This window comes from Ochotona curzoniae, unplaced genomic scaffold, assembly GCF_017591425.1.
Source record: "Ochotona curzoniae isolate NIBS_2020 unplaced genomic scaffold, NIBS_Ocur_1.0 scaffold_3208, whole genome shotgun sequence".
In the NCBI taxonomy this organism is placed as follows: Eukaryota; Metazoa; Chordata; class Mammalia; order Lagomorpha; family Ochotonidae; genus Ochotona; species Ochotona curzoniae.
The window spans coordinates 61156246-61171280 of NW_024467106.1; the positions used below are offsets into that span (position 1 = coordinate 61156246).

Sequence of the window (15035 nt, forward strand, 5' to 3'; positions counted from 1 at the left end):
AGGCTGTGGTCACACTTTGTGGGAAGGGCTGGGGTCCATTGTCCTTCTTTCGAGCTGGACTCCACACTGGCAGCTTCTCCACAGGGCTCCTTCTGTGAGCTGGCTGCGCTGTCACCCCTGGGTGCTACCAAGGGGCCACTGTGTCCCCAGGCCAGCCTGTGCCCACATGGCTTGCTATCAGTCATGTCCCTGGCCCGAACAAAAACTTCTAAAGGGAGCAGATCTGTGCTGCTCAGCCTCTGGGACTCTTGGGGACTCTGTGGTACACAGGGGGTGTTTTTAGCCAGCAGCTCAGCCTTCCTGTGCCTTCAGTGCCACTCCGTGGTCAGTGTTGTGGGGGTATGCAGCCATGTGCATCTGATGCTAGCTGTATACTAAGAGCATCCCCCTGGGGGGAGCATGTACTGGCTACTGTTGATGGACTGTGGGTAGTGGAGAGCAGGAGGATGGGGATGGTACACAAGCACCTGAGGGATTGAGGAGGTACCAGGGCCACACTTGCTGTGGCCTTGCAGGGAGTGTGGATATTTTTGTCCAGGACTGGATGCAGCAGAATTGCCTCTGGAAGGCCAGGTGGGGCGAGATTCTTTCCTTCTTTCTCTGAATGTGGTTGCACCTGCTTGGTGCTGGGCTACTCTGGCCTGGCAGGAGGAGCCTGGGAGTCAGATGCTGCAGAATGGCTGAGCCACGCTAGGGTATGGGAGAGATCAGACAGATCCCGATGCAAGGAGATACCGAAGGACGCTTGGCTATAGCTGGACTATTGCCTGCAGTCTGGATTCAGCTGCTTAACCCCAAGGGTGTTCAGGGTCGACTCCCCAGTCTCAGCCCCGCCTGCATCACAAGAAAGTACTCCTGTCTATCTTTGGCATGTGTGTGGCCTCCTGCAGGCTGAGACTGTCCCTAATTCCCGCCCCTGGCGCTTGGCTGTCCACACATGGGATATGCTAACCAAGGACCAGGATGTCCAGGCAGAAGTGATAGGGCTCATGTTCAGTGACAGGACAGCAGTAACACCCCTGTAACCCCCCAAAGGAAGCAGGCTGAACTCTGGGGGCTGCCTGGTCCTGTGAAGGGCTTTGTTCTCTAGGAGACTATCTCCAACCATCTCTACTCTCTTCTCACCTCCCAGCAGCCTCGGTGATACAAGCCCTTCTGCGGGATCTCAGGAGGCCTTTCCAGGTTCTGCCCTGGCCCTCCTGCCCTGGCCCTTAGAGCTCATCTCAGTGGGTCCTGATGCCCCCGCACACCTGGACCTGGGCTGGAGGAGCCTTGCTGCCCATCATTCCCATAGCATGTGGCCACTCTTTAACAAATCTTTAAAAAAAAAATTGTTTTTAAATTTACTTAAAAGGCAGAGTTAGAGAAACAGATCTTTTGCCTGCTAACTCATTCCTCAAAAGGCCACAGTGGCTAGGGCTGGGCCAGAATGAAGCCAGGAGCCAGAATCTTCTTCAAGGTCTCGCACATGTACGCAGAGGCCCAAGCACTTTCTGCTGCTTTCCAGGGGTTTTGAATTGATGCCTGTCAGATGCCAGCCCCCTGAAGCCACTCCTGCTCTTAAAAAAAAAAAAAAAAACAAACATGATGAGTAAGGGATGTTTGGGGGTCCAGATAAGGCCTTGAGTGGGATGAGGCTGAAGAGGGACAGCAGCTGATCCCCAGGCCCAGGGGCTGGTGGGGCCAAGTGGGGGTCTCAGCAGGGATGGTGGAGAAAGCTCAGAGAATGTGACTAAGTGCAGTTTTGTGGGGTCCCTACATCTGATCTGAAGTGACCTCAGGTTGTCAGACCCCTGGGGTAGCTCGCGAGGCCCAGTTTCAGAGGTGTTCAGATGTCATGACCCTTCCTTTTGTTATAGTGCTAGCGAGATCACACCAGACATGTCTAAGGTTTATTAAGGAGTCTTTATTAACCAAGCTTGGTGATAATAGAGCACACTAGAAATAGGAAATCACAAGCCCATATGGCAATCCAACCAAACATAATCCAACCAAACATAATCCAACCAATCATAGCCCCAGGAGGAACAAATGGTCATTACCCTAAAGTCCATCCGTTAAGCTGAAGACCTATGTCCCAGCTTCCCCAACAATATGCATCAAATGTCTAAGAGACATGCAACGAATAACCTGGACACACTTACAAAGCTGCAGACAGTCACCTTTCCCTGGCTTCTCTGCCCACATTCCACTACTGCTAGGCCTCACCTCCCCTGTACCTCCTGATAGTACACAGACCAGAACAACATTGCTATATCCATTGTCCCATCTAAGCAGTACACAGGGACCATGCTCAGGGGATTACCTGTCCTGGGTCAGCCAAGAGTCGAGGTGCCAGAGTAACAGAAACACCTGACCAGAAAGAGAGTGAGCCCCCACTTCTCACGGGCCTTTTAAAGGGGCTTGTGAGGGGGTGGTTACACAGCAATGCAATGCCATCCCCTCTCAGTTGATAGGTAAGTCACAGGTGGGCAGGAGTGAATACCTAAGTGTTGTGGGCTGAGGAGTTGATTAGTGCTGGTTGGGATGGGCAGGAACAGGAACTGGGCCTGTAGCTAAAAACACGCAGATTAATTGGACTCATCTGTACCCAATACCCTAGCTAAATTAGAATGTGGGGAAAGAGTATACAAGAGAGGAGAAGGAGCAATGAAGCGAGACTTCAAAGAGACTTCTACCATCACCGGCTGCAGTCCTTAACACTTTTCCCATACTGCAGTTGGGGAGGGGATACTCCCAGTGTGGTGCAGGGTGTGACCCCGTGCTTCCCTGTTGGGAAGGTGAACACCTTGGAGGGAGGGCTTGGTGCTGTGCAGACAGACCTGGGGGAAAGTAGGTGGCAGGCTGTGGGCTCTGCAGAAATGTCCCATCGTTGGGGGGAGTGTTAGCATGAGCAATGTCTGGTCAGGGTAGCTGTGCCTGGGCAGAGATAGATGGGGTGCCAGCTTTGGTGTGACCTCAGCTCACCTCGTCCCGTAGCAGTGGTCTTGGCAACATGACCACTGTCTGCGCACACCTGTCCCCAGGTGTCCACGTCAGGAGCATTGCCTGCTGGATGGGGGCCTCTCTTGTTAATATTCCACTTGCCTGCTGGGTCTCCTGTGGATGAGTGTTGGTCTGTAGGGTTCCCTGGGATAAGTCCATTCCTATGCTGAGGGCCAAGTGTAAGTGTTGCTCGCTAGTTTTCCAGGAGGGCTGGTGGCACTACCAGCGGGGCTTATGGATGAACTGGCCTATGTTCACCTCTGACCATTCCTCTACTGACTGCTTGTCCAGCCGTGTACCCAGGCTGCTCCTGCCTTTGTCTGTAACAGGGAGGCCTCAGCCTAGGTCACTGCCAAGAAGGGACTTTATTCTGCGGAAGGGAATTGTGTTTTGAAACAATCACAAGCTTGCCGATCCATTAGAGAAGCATTCCTGGGGCTGACGTTCTGCTGTAGTATGTTGTACTGCTGCCTATAGTGCTGGCACCAGTCAGGACCTGCCTGCTCCACTCTGACCCAGCTCCCTGCTAACGCACATGGGAGAGCAGTGGTGGATGGCCCGAGGGCACCCAGCGGGGCGACCTGGGCAAAGCTCCTGGCTTCATTCTGGCCCAGTCCCAGCCATTGTGGCCCTTTAGGGAGTGAACCGGTAGGTTGGGGATCTCTCATTGCTTTGTCTCTGTGTCTCTTCCTCTCTCTGAGGGTGAGTTGCTGACATGGTGCCACGTGTGCTGAGTATTTTTATGTTCTTTTTCTACAAACTGGGCCATTTTCCTGCACAGCTGCATGCAGCATTCAGCATCGAAAGCACAAGCCAAACATCTCTGCCCTCTTGTCTCAAATCCCCGGCAACACCATCACAGCAAGGGCACTACAACAGGGTCAGGCGTCCCCTTGGCCCTGGAGTCCCTCTGTCTTCTGTGGCCTGACCCTCAGGAGAGCTCGGGCCCCTTCTTCTACTTAATTTATGTATTTAGTGTTCATTATGTTAGAAAGCAACCTTGCATGCTCTGCCTCACTCTGTAGTTGGCCCCAGTAGTAGTCCAGGCTGAAGCTGGGAGCCAGAACACCGTGTGCCTGTCTTGTCTGGATGTCATAGATGCAGGGGCCAGAGCCATCACCTGCTGCCTTCCAGGGTGTGCATCAGCAAGGAAGCTGGAATTGGAAGCTGAGAGGCAGGACTTAAACTCTGCCATGTGGGATACACCAATCCCAAGTGGTGTCTTAGCCCCAGTGCCAAATACCCGTCCTTGGGTTCCTGCTGGGGCAGGTCACTCCTGGGCTGTGGTCTTTCCAGGACTCGCAAAGAAGGCACTGCGTTCTTGTTGGTCGTGACTGGCGGTGCAGGTTCTGTCCGTTGCAGAGGAGACACGCTGAGGGCTGGGAGCCGGTGTGTCATCTCCACCTGCTGTGGCTGATGTGTGATGCTTGCGAATTGCAGCTATCCTGGTTTCCATCAAGGTGTCTGATGGGTTTTAGCCTCAGGGTGTGCTGCTTCCTGACAAAGCATCCCCAAATGCAGCACTTGAAATACTCTGAGGTTAGGGCCCCTTTTACAATACACTAAGAGCTGATTCGGGTCTCATGGCCAAGACCCCAGTTCCAGTTTCTGCTACAGTTTCTCCCATAGCCCAGGATCCTGGAGAGAAAGAGGCTGAGACAGAAATGCAGTGGGATGGGGAGAGAGCGAGCTGTCATACCCACCCACAGTCCTTCCACCTCCCAAGCAGCAGGGACACCCCATCCCCTTGGACTCTTGTAGTCGGTTTGCATTCCTCCCACACCTCCCCCCACAGCATGCAAAAATTCCTTGGGACTTATGGGTGCATCCTTTTTTCTTTCTTTTTTTAAGGTTTATGTATTTTTTTTTTTTTTTTATTGCGAAGTCAGATATACAGAGAGGAGGCAGACAGAGAGGAAGATATTGCATCCAATGGTTCACTCCCTAAGCAGCCACAATGGCTGCAGCTGAGCCAATCTGAAGCCAAGAGCCTGGAGCCAGGAACTTTTTCCAGGTCTCCCACATGGGTGCAGGATCTCAAGGCTTTGGGCTGTCTTCAACTGCCTTCCTAGGCCACATGCAGGGAACTGGATGGGAAGCGGGGCTGCCGGGATTAGAATCGGTGCCCATATGGAATCTCGGCACATTCAAGGTGAAGACTTGATATACTGCACTATCGCGCCTGGCCCATGGGTACATCCTTTAACCCTCACGATCTGCCTGCTCGCCTGATATCCGACTGTGCTAGATTTTCCAGTGGGAGGCCCTGCCTCTGGTTCCATGTGTCTGCAGGACCCATTGTAACCCTGCACATCTCCTTGCTGTCTTGTTCATTCTTGGCCCTGTGCCTGCCTGGGCCTAAGCTGTGCCCTTCCCTCCAAGCTGCACTGGTTTCCTATGGGGTGTTGGGGGTACACAGAGCTCATAGGACACGTGTGGCATGTATGTTGGTAGCCAAAGCTCACGTGGTCAGTCTGTATGGTTTATGTCCTCGTTGATGGTTCTGATTCCCGGCCAACACCACAGGTTGCTTTCTACATTGGAGGAGCTGGCTGTGCCTCTTGCTAATATGCTCTTGCTTGGTCAGCCATACACACTTACTAGCCTCTGAGCTCCTGACATGTACTGGAGTCACAGGGCTGTTTTACTGATGCTCTTGGATCTTTTGTAGAGAATCCATTTTAGGATTTGGCAGGCATGGGACCCCTTCACCCTGGGTATACTCCTGCCAAGTGCAGGAAAGCACCTCCTGAATGTGTTTACAACTTGGGTGTCTCCCCATCCCCGAAAAGCCCCCAGTCTCTAAGACGACTCAGGATTCTGAGCACAGCCCTGCCCTCCAGCACCCCTTTTCCCCCTGTTCCTGAGCACTGCAGTAAGCTTGGATTGGGCGTCAAAGTGCCCAGGACTGGCAGCTGAGCTGCTTGAGGTTTTCTGTGGAGGTACCAGGTTGGGGCCTAGAAGGCTACTAGTACCTGCCATGGACATTTGCATGCAGCCCCAGTAGCTGGAGTGTGCAGATTTTGGTCAGCGAGGGCCTGTGATGGTCCTGAGATGATGGGAGCTTTCTAAAAGAAGCTACTTTAGTTAAGGGCTATCCTTGCCAAAGGACTCCACTAGTGGGACCTCTTGACACACATGCTGTTGGGTGTCTGTCAGTGGTGGGCCTCGGAGGGCAGTATGAGTGGTGTCTGGGATGCTGACTCCATGACTTTATTTTTTTGCAGATTGAGTCTGGATTTTTCCACGAGAGCGATGTGAAGATTGTGGCCAAGTCCATCCGTGACCGTGTGGCCCTGATTCAGTGGCGGCGGGAGAGGATCTGGCCTGCATTGCAGTCACGGGAGCCACGGGACTCGGGCAGCCCCGACAAGGCCAAGGCTCCTCCGGTGCCCCTGCAGGTTCAAGTGACCTACCACGCGCAGGCTGGGCCGCCAGGGCTGCCAGGCCCCGAGGAGCCAGAGGCCGATCAGCACCTCGTGCCTCCCACGCTGCCAGCCAGCGCCACCTCCCTGGCCTGTGAGTACTAGAGTGGGACGCTGTGGCAGCCCTGCACCTTCCTCCAACACCCACATCCAAACTCCAGGAAGGTCTCTCCCTTTTATTGGAAGGTTTCATAAGGCAGGCAGGATGGAACTCCATGCTGTCCTTATGAGTTGGTCATTGCTACAGGCCCAGGGTTCCCGGGGACTCTGGCATTGCGATGGGCACCCATCCTTGGTTACCCAGGCACATCATCAACCTTGCAAGCAGGTGCATCTGGAAGGATGGGGTTGGTGGAGGATTGCTACAGGTTGATTAGGACCAGCGTGGGGCCTGAATCCCGAGCCCATCCTGAGGGGTCTGGATGTGAGGTGTGCTTTGGGGATTAGGAACTTGGTCCCGGCTTCCAGCCATCCCTTATCAGGGGGATTTAAGGCTCATTGAAATCTGGCTTGAGAGAGATTGGGATGAATGTACCTGTAGCCTACAGGGTCTGATGGGAGCAGGTTTGGCCCCAAGCACTCTGTTGTGGACTTGGGTCCCAGTCCTGATCCTGTCTGGGGAGAAGATGGGGGTGAGGGGCACGCGAGGTGGCTGCGGCTGCTGCACCAAAGGGGCGCCTGCTGGACAGAGGTGGGGCCTGTCGTCCTGACCTGTGCTTCCCGCTGGCGTCATCCCCATCTCAGTGTCCTGCTCATGTCTTTGGGCCCAGGCAGAGGGGCTGGAGCCTGGAGCAGAATCCCTCCAGGCCCGCCTGAAAGTCTTCCCGTATGGATAGACTGAGGCATGATTGATCACCTTCGTTGGTCCTGAGAATAGCTAAGCGTTCTTTCTTGGGAGCTGTGGCAATTCAAATCGACAGCCCTCACTTTGGGGTGATGGCTGCATCGCTACTCCATGTTTTGATAAACCTAAAACATTAGATACACACCCCACATACTGTTGACCCTTCTGTCCTCCTTCTCCTAAGTGGCCCTGCAGTGTCCCATAACGCTGACCATGATTCATGGTGAGCTGATGGGGTTCACAGCAGGTCCATGGAGCAAGGCCATCAAACACGCACATTCACCAGAGTACACCTTTCCATGCTTCCACTCTTGTGCGTCTCTCACTGCAAGTGGTCCATGTCGTGCAACAGCATGGTTTGTGAGAAAGTCCAAAAATGCTTCCTAAATTTCATCTTTCATTATCTGAGGAATAAGGACACTCACAATGGAAACAGTGTCTCATACTTCAAGCCTGCCAGGTCTGTCCATGCAGCCCCTCCCTGCCTGAGTGGAAATGACTGTGCAGATGACCAGCTGGCTCATTATAAATCAGAGATAATTGTCTAATTGGTTTTGCAGAATTAATCTCTGCATTCCTTTTTAGGTTAAGTAAGTTCCAGTCAGTCCCTGGAAAAAATTATGCAGCCTACAAGATCTCCCCTGTAGTTTGTTAAGTCACTAGTTTGAAAAGCAGCTGGCACTCAGAGGTGGCTTCTGTGACTTGCGGGATCTGAAAGTGCCTCTTCAGGCAGGCTTCTGCTTGTCACACGGGCCTGGCCATGCAGGGAGAGCTCCAGGCCTGAGGTGGTGAGGTGTGCCCATGGGCCCCAGGTTCCTGCCTGCCGCCTGTGTGACCTGCGGGCACTCGGGGCTGCTTCTGCCTTGAAGGCCTCCCACCTGGTGCTGCAGCCCTTCTCGAGGCTTCTCCGTCCGGTCATGGTAGGTCTGATCTGTGCCCTGGCTCCCTGTCTGGCCTTTTGCCCCAGTCAAGGTAGTTGGCATCTCAAGAGCCCTGTGCTAGAAGAGTGGTGCTATTTCTCAGTTAAGCCGTCAGCTGTGTCCTAGCTTGTCCCTCTGTTGTTGAGGAGTTCGATAGCATCTCTCCCTCCGTGCAGGCTGTGCACTGAATGGGATGATGGAGTCTGTGGGTGAGCTATGCCCGCCCTGGCCTTTGTGCTGCCCGATGCTGGGTCACGTTAAGGTGGAGCAGCTGCGCCCCGCCTCCCACCCCCCGCACTGTTCTGAAGTGGCTATTTAGACAACAAGCGATGTCATTTATGAAATCTGCAAAGATGATCCAGTTCATTTGGCAGCCAAGCCCAGATCTGCCCCCGTGCAGTGCCCTCTCTCAGCCTTGCCTGTGTCCCTTGCAGCGGACAGCACCTTCGACAGCGGCCAGGGCTCCACGGTGTACTCGGACTCGCAGAGCAGCCAGCAGAGCATGGTGCTCGGCTCCCTCATGGATACAGCACCCTCAGCCCCCTGTGTGTGCAGCCCTCCAGTGAGCGAGGGACCCGGCCTCCCACCCAGCCTGCCCTTGCTGGGATCCTTCCAGCCACCCACGGCCACGGTGAGTCCCAGAGCTAACCCCACCTCAGTGACATGTGCAGGGCCTTGAGGTTGCCCAGTCTGGACCAGCTGTGGTCGGGGTGAAAGAGACCCTGGCTGGCTGATGGTCACCTTGCCTGCGAGACCTTCAAGAACAGACCCCAGGGACCCCAAGATCTTTTCCAGGAACTAGGGAACGGTGGACCCTGACATATTCCTTGAGACCTCCCGTAAGAAAAGCAGTCGGGAACAGAGACTAACCGTTCCTGGGGTTGAGATGTGGGAGGGCTGGCCCTGCCTGACCCTTGAGCAGGTACTAGTGCATACGGCAGCAACAGGCCACTTCCCGGCACCCAGAGTTGGCCTAAGATGTCATCTCCAATTGTCCCAAAGGTGGCAGAAGCACATCTTTGTTTGCAGCAAAGCCTGAGACTCAGTTTCAGTGTCTTGATGTTTGTTTCCAAGCGGGAAGCCAGTCTAAACATGTACATTTATCCATCTAATTAGAAAGCCAGAGACAGACAGATACTGCCATCTGCTGGATCCCTCCCTAGGTTTCCGATTCAACAAGCGCTGGTTGGGGTCTAAAGTCGCGAGCCAGGAACGCAGTGCAGGTCTCCGTGTGGGTGACGGGAACTGCATTAGCAGGCAGATGGGGTCGCTAGCCAGAACTGAGCATGGAACCCAGGTGCTGTGCTGTGGATAGGAGGCAAGCGTTTTAACCCCTGGCTGAATGCTCACACGGGGTTTTTCTTTTCTTTTCTTTTTTCTTTTTTTTTTTTTTTTTTGCAATAAAACAGTCAGCGTTCACTTCCTAATCCCTAGTTCCCAGGACAGGAAGTCCTCAGAGGGAGAAGCTGACCCCTGCAAGGGTGGGCTCTGTCTACACCACTCCCTAAAGAGCCTCTCCCAGCCAGTTCTTTGCCCCACTGTGGTTCTCACTCCCTCACACCGCTAAGGCCTCTCCTTGACCGAGGTTCTGCTGGACACTTGGTCCTGCCAGCTGCCCACCATGCCCCTGCCTTCACTGATGAAGTCCCTTGGAGAAGCAGCCAGAGCTATTGGCTTGGTCTGCCCCCTGCCACCTGGTCCCCCAGACTTGGGCAGTTTTGTTCCTTTCACAGAACACAGCCAGATGCAGCTCAGAGCAAGAGCAGGCGCCCCTGTGAGGGATGGCTTTTTGCTGCCCCAGGGTGATGGTTCCTGGTCGTGGAGACACCTGAGCATGGGCGGAGGCTTCTGGCTGGGCTGGTTCTCGTTGCTGGCGATAATGCTGTGGTGTTGCCATGCCCGACTTGTGCTGAAATCCCTGGGAACAGGGTCCTGGCAGGGGCCGGGTTCAGGGATGAGGGGACAAAACCCAGGGCGGCCACTGAGTGTGTCCTGCCTTTCCACAGCCTGGCCTGTCGGTGGGTCCCATCCCAGCCCCTGCCCACCCTCAGCTCCTCCAGCCTTTCCCGGAGCCGGCGATGAGCTTCCCACCTGTGCTGCCACCATCCAGCACTCCCGTGCCCACGGGCCCTGCCCAGACAGCACCTCCTGGCCAGCCAGTGCCCCCTGGACAGCCAGTCCCTCCTGGGCAACAGGTGAGTGTCGTACACCATTCAGGTCCTAGGGGCAGGTTGTCAGCTCTGTGGTCCAGGGTGAAGCTTCATGAGCATCTGTGCAGGTCCCTTTTCTCAGTCTCCCAACAGGCTGTGTGTGCATGTAGTGTGTTGTGTTCACACACCTGCAGTTCATAAATAGGTCCCATACACGGAGGGTTCAGAGCTTTTCTGCCAGATCTTCATGTCGCTGGCTACAGGCTCAATGGTGGGAGGTGGGTGGGTGTGTGCACGCGCGCCTGTGTCATTGTGCGCACATGCAGGTATGTAAGTGCTAGTGTGAACATGTAGGCATGTGGGCACAGCTGTGGATTTGCACAACTGATGCTAAGCCAGAGGGTATGTGAATCTGTGTGTGTATGTGTGACTGTGCAAGTGTGGATGTGCTGCTGGTGAGTGTGGGCTTGCACTGCGAGGGTCATTATGCATCCCCCTGTGTCTGTGCACACGGAGTGCCTCCTGCCTCAGCAGGCCAGTGGTCTGTGGCCCCTTTGTCCTACAGCCTCCTCCACTGGCCCAGCCGGCGCCCCTGCCGCAGGTCCTCACCCCGCAGCCCGTGGCCCCTCTGCAGCCTGTAGCCTCCCATCTGCCTCCGTACCTGGCTCCCACCTCCCAGGTGGTGGCTCCTGCTCAGCTGAAGCCCCTGCAGATGCCCCCGCCAGCCCTGCAGCCACTCGCTCAAGTTCCTCCACAGGTACCTGGGTTGGTGGGGGCGGGCCAGAGGGCACTGCTGCTGGGAGGCCGCATGGTGTAGGAGTGTCACCTTAGCCAGTGGCTGGGGAAGATGGGTAAGGGGGGTCCCAGAGGCTTTGCTTATACAGGGAACCTCCAGTGAGTTTGGGTCCTGTTTGCCTTTGTTCGTGTCAGGGGAGCAGGCTGATGCGGTTTTGGGCGTGGGAGCGGAAAGCAGTCTTCTGGCCTGACTGTCCCAATCCAAACACTCCAAAGCTTCAGACTTCTGTGATCCCCTCTGACCCCTCCTGCCTCGTCTTGACCCTTTCGGGGCATGAGCTAAGTGTGTTATGTCCAGGCTGCTGCAGTAGCTTTCTGTCTTAAAGACTTAAACTGCGTTTATGTCTGGGCCCCTTTGGGAGTGGTTAGATAGTAAGTGCCTGGAGACCAGAGCTGCAATCCCTTTGTCCTCCGACCCTGACTCCATGCTGAGGGTGGGGGTCCCAGCTGATGGCTGCTGTGAATCTTGCAGATGCCTCCGATGCCCGTTGTGCCTCCCATCACACCCCTGGCGGGAATTGACACTCTCCCTCCGACTCTCACTGACCTGCCGGCCGCCAACGTGGCACCTGTGCCCCCGCAGCAGTATTTCTCTCCTGCAGTGATCCTGCCCAGCCTCACCACCCCGCTGCCCGCATCTCCGGCCCTGCCTCTGCAGGCTGTCAAGCTGCCTCACCCCACTGGGGCGCCCCTGGCTGTGCCCTGCCGCACCATCGTGCCAAATGCCCCAGCTGCCATCCCGCTGCTGGCCATGGCCCCGCAGGGTGTGGCTGCCCTGTCTCTCCACCCAACGGTGGCCCAGCTCCCGGCCCAGCTCCCGGCTCAGCTCCCGGCTCAGCTCCCGGCTCCCCCGGTGTACCCGGCAGCCTTCCCACAGATAACGCCCGCTGACATCCCTCCATCCCCCCACCACACGGTGCAGGGTGTGAGGGCCGCCCCCCCGCAGCCGGTGCCACCTCTGCCACCTCAGCCCCTCCAGCCCGGCATCGTCCACCTGCCTGAACAGGCTCCAGCTGCTGCCCCAGGAAGCCAGGTAATTCTCTACTGGGCTGGGAGGACTCTTAGCACCCAGCAGTTGAAGGCATCCTCAGTGCTGTCTTCCCTGCACTGTGGCTGTGCCTCGGCACCTGGATCAAGGGGCAGGTGGTGCTGACAGGAGGCCACTCTGCCCTGGGCATCCCTTCTGGTTGAGAGTCACTGGCATTGGAATGGGTGATGCTCCTTCTGACCTGGCACACCACCCACTGTGTGGGGGTGGTGGAGAGCTGAGCCATGCACTTACCTGTGCTCAGGTCCCTGAGGCCATCAGGGCTGAGGTGCATCTTGAGTCACCCTCTCATAGAGCACCTTGTTAGGATAAGCTGGGACATTCTGTCTTAGCAGCAAGTTGCAGGAGAGAGGAGGGGTCTGGGTCTCCATGAGACTGGGGGCCTGCCCTTATGTCAGGTGGAAACCCTAGGCAGCTCTCTTAGCTGGCTGTAAGGATGTGTTGGCACCAGGGCCATGGCGGGTGCAATCCTGCCATTAGACTCCACATGGCACACTCCAGGCTGATCTGTTCACACACACAGCTGGCATGGGAGCCCCCTGTGGGGGCTTCCCTGCACCTGTGCCTCCTTCCTGGAGCCTCCCTATCTCTGCCTCCCAGGAGTTCTGTGGCCTGTACATCTTCTGCCCCTCCCCTGTTGGCAGGTCCAGACCCTGCTGCTGTGGGGAAGACTGACCCAGAGGCAAGCAAGGGGGCTGGAGTTGAAGGGGCATCCTGGGTGCTCCCCACCCTAGCTTTGCCCAGGCTGAGACCTTAGGTGGGCTCCTTTACATGTGGAACTCTCTGAGCATCACTTCTGGACATCTGATTTCCAAGGGACTTTGCGCTTGGAGAGGGAAGGGACAGGATTTAATGGCCAGTGGGACAGTGGTGGGGAGGAAGCACATGAGGTCTGGGCCCCAAGCCAAAGCCTGCTGCTTCCTGGTTGGAGCTGTTTCTGAGGAAAGCCCACAGTGACACAGCTGGCCGGCCTGTGGTGCATTGAGGTTTGGCTGCCTGGCACCAGCCTCTGGACCTGTAGCATCTCGGCGAAGGCAGATGCCACTCTGTGAGTCCCTCCAGGCATGGCTGCTGAACAGCTGGAGATGGATTTCCCATGTGTCCATGACCTTGGCTGGCCACCCCTGTACCCCCACAGCTGGGGCATCGGATCAGGAGAGGAATGACCCCTGCTGGCTCAGTGAGGCTCCTCCTGAGCCTGCCTGCATTTGGCAGAGGACCTGTGGCCAGTGGGCCCGCATGGACCGTCATTTGCCTTCATGAGAGGCAGAGAGATTGCCCTAAGTCCTCAGACTTCTCTGCCCTGTGTTACACAGAGAAGACAGATGATCCTGTCACTTTAAAAATTCACACCCTCTTCTCTCCCCATCTCACTTCTTGTCCCCAAGGACAAGAGAGCATGGGTGAGCCGTGGGTGGCTGGGCATCTCTGCGGGAGGCGTCAGGTGCTCTGTGGGAGCAGCTGAAGGATTCCAATGTGCTCCAAACTGAGCAGGCCCAAACAGAACAGACACTTCTGCACACCCTACACTTTGGGCTTGGTCTTAAGTAGATTCGTTACTTAAGAAGGGTGGGTTGGAATATTGCTACCAATGGACAGGTTGCTCTATGGAAGAGGGTATGTGGTGAGCATTCCTATGTGCTTCTGCAGTATCTGTGTGCGGAATGTGCTCTGAGGCTAGGGCTCACCTGCAGCTGGCATGCGTACTGCAGAGGAGCAGCCCCCAACTCCTCCTGGGGGTTCCCTTGTGCAAATGGGTATGCCCCACTTTGCACTCCCAACCTGCATCCCTGTGCCTCCAGGTCCTGCTGGGCCACCCGCCTCCGTACCCCATAGACGCCACCCCTGTCCCCGCTGTGCCTGTGACGCCTGCTGCAGTCCTGTCTCCACCGCTGCCGGATGTGCGGCCGCCTGCCGCTCCCGAGCTCATGCCTCAGTTCCCCAGTTCCCTGGCCCCTATGGTGGTGGCAGTGTCTCAGAGTGTGCCCACCCAGACAGCCACGCTCCTGCCACCAGCAAGTGCATCGCTGCCCGGCGCGCCTGTGATTGCTCCCCCTGGCCCGGCCGTCCAGCTGACGGTGGAGCCAGCTCAAGAGGTGCGTGTCCCTGTGCTTTTGTTCATCCTCTGGCCGGAGACCATGGATGCTGGGAGGGTGCATTCTGTGACCTGGGGCCTCAAGCCCTAGGAGTCAGAAACACTTGTGGCAGTTGGGGTGTGCTCCTGTTTTTCTATCTCCCCAAACTCCACACACCATGTGCAAATCTACAGCAAGATGGAGAAGAGGGTGTTTTGTAAGTAGTTGTGCACAGAGCTCACCCGCAGGTTGCCACAGCTTAGGGGGAAAGCTGCTGTTAGCGGTTCTGGAAAGCAGGCAGCCTCTGACTTGTAGAGACCCATGTGACTTCAAGCTTCTCAGTAAGATTAACAATCTCTGGCCTGCTTTCTGTGGTCCCCAATCCCAGGGGCGAGTGCAGATCAGAGGGCTCAGGGTCAGGACAGGGAGGCTGGGCAACCGGAGCAGAAAGATCCCACCTGTCTCGTACTGTTTTTCCTTTCAGGAGCAGACTTTGCAGGACAAGCCTCCTGGCCTCCCGCTGAGCTGTGAGAGGTACTGGTCCACCCTGACCTGGGGTGTAGGGCGCAGACCCAGACACGGGCTTGTGGGAAACCCTGCTGCCATTTCCCATGTTGCTGTCCAGGATCTAAGCAGACATCAGCCCCTTCTCTGTCCCTGACTGGGGAAGCCCTAGGCACCTGCTGTGTTGTCTTGGTCAGGCCCAGGTTGTCACCTGGTTGCCTGAGCTCCAGCGAGGTTTTAGATATGTATTCTGTGTCCTAGTAGCTAGGATGTTGCAGATGAACAAGGC

The 15035-nt window shown here is 56.0% G+C and overlaps 1 protein-coding gene across 1 annotated transcript in view; it reads left to right on the top strand.

Annotated features, from left to right (window-relative positions):
• WNK2 (WNK lysine deficient protein kinase 2) overlaps positions 1–15035 on the top strand; it is a 106444-nt gene that overhangs the window by 49692 nt on the left and 41717 nt on the right. The window contains exons 7-13 of the mRNA XM_040963625.1: positions 6213–6504; positions 8609–8805; positions 10181–10333; positions 10890–11081; positions 11592–12152; positions 13970–14263; positions 14727–14776. Of these exons, the coding sequence (XP_040819559.1) occupies positions 6213–6504; positions 8609–8805; positions 10181–10333; positions 10890–11081; positions 11592–12152; positions 13970–14263; positions 14727–14776 (1739 nt within the window). The remainder of the gene's footprint in view (positions 1–6212; positions 6505–8608; positions 8806–10180; positions 10334–10889; positions 11082–11591; positions 12153–13969; positions 14264–14726; positions 14777–15035) is intronic.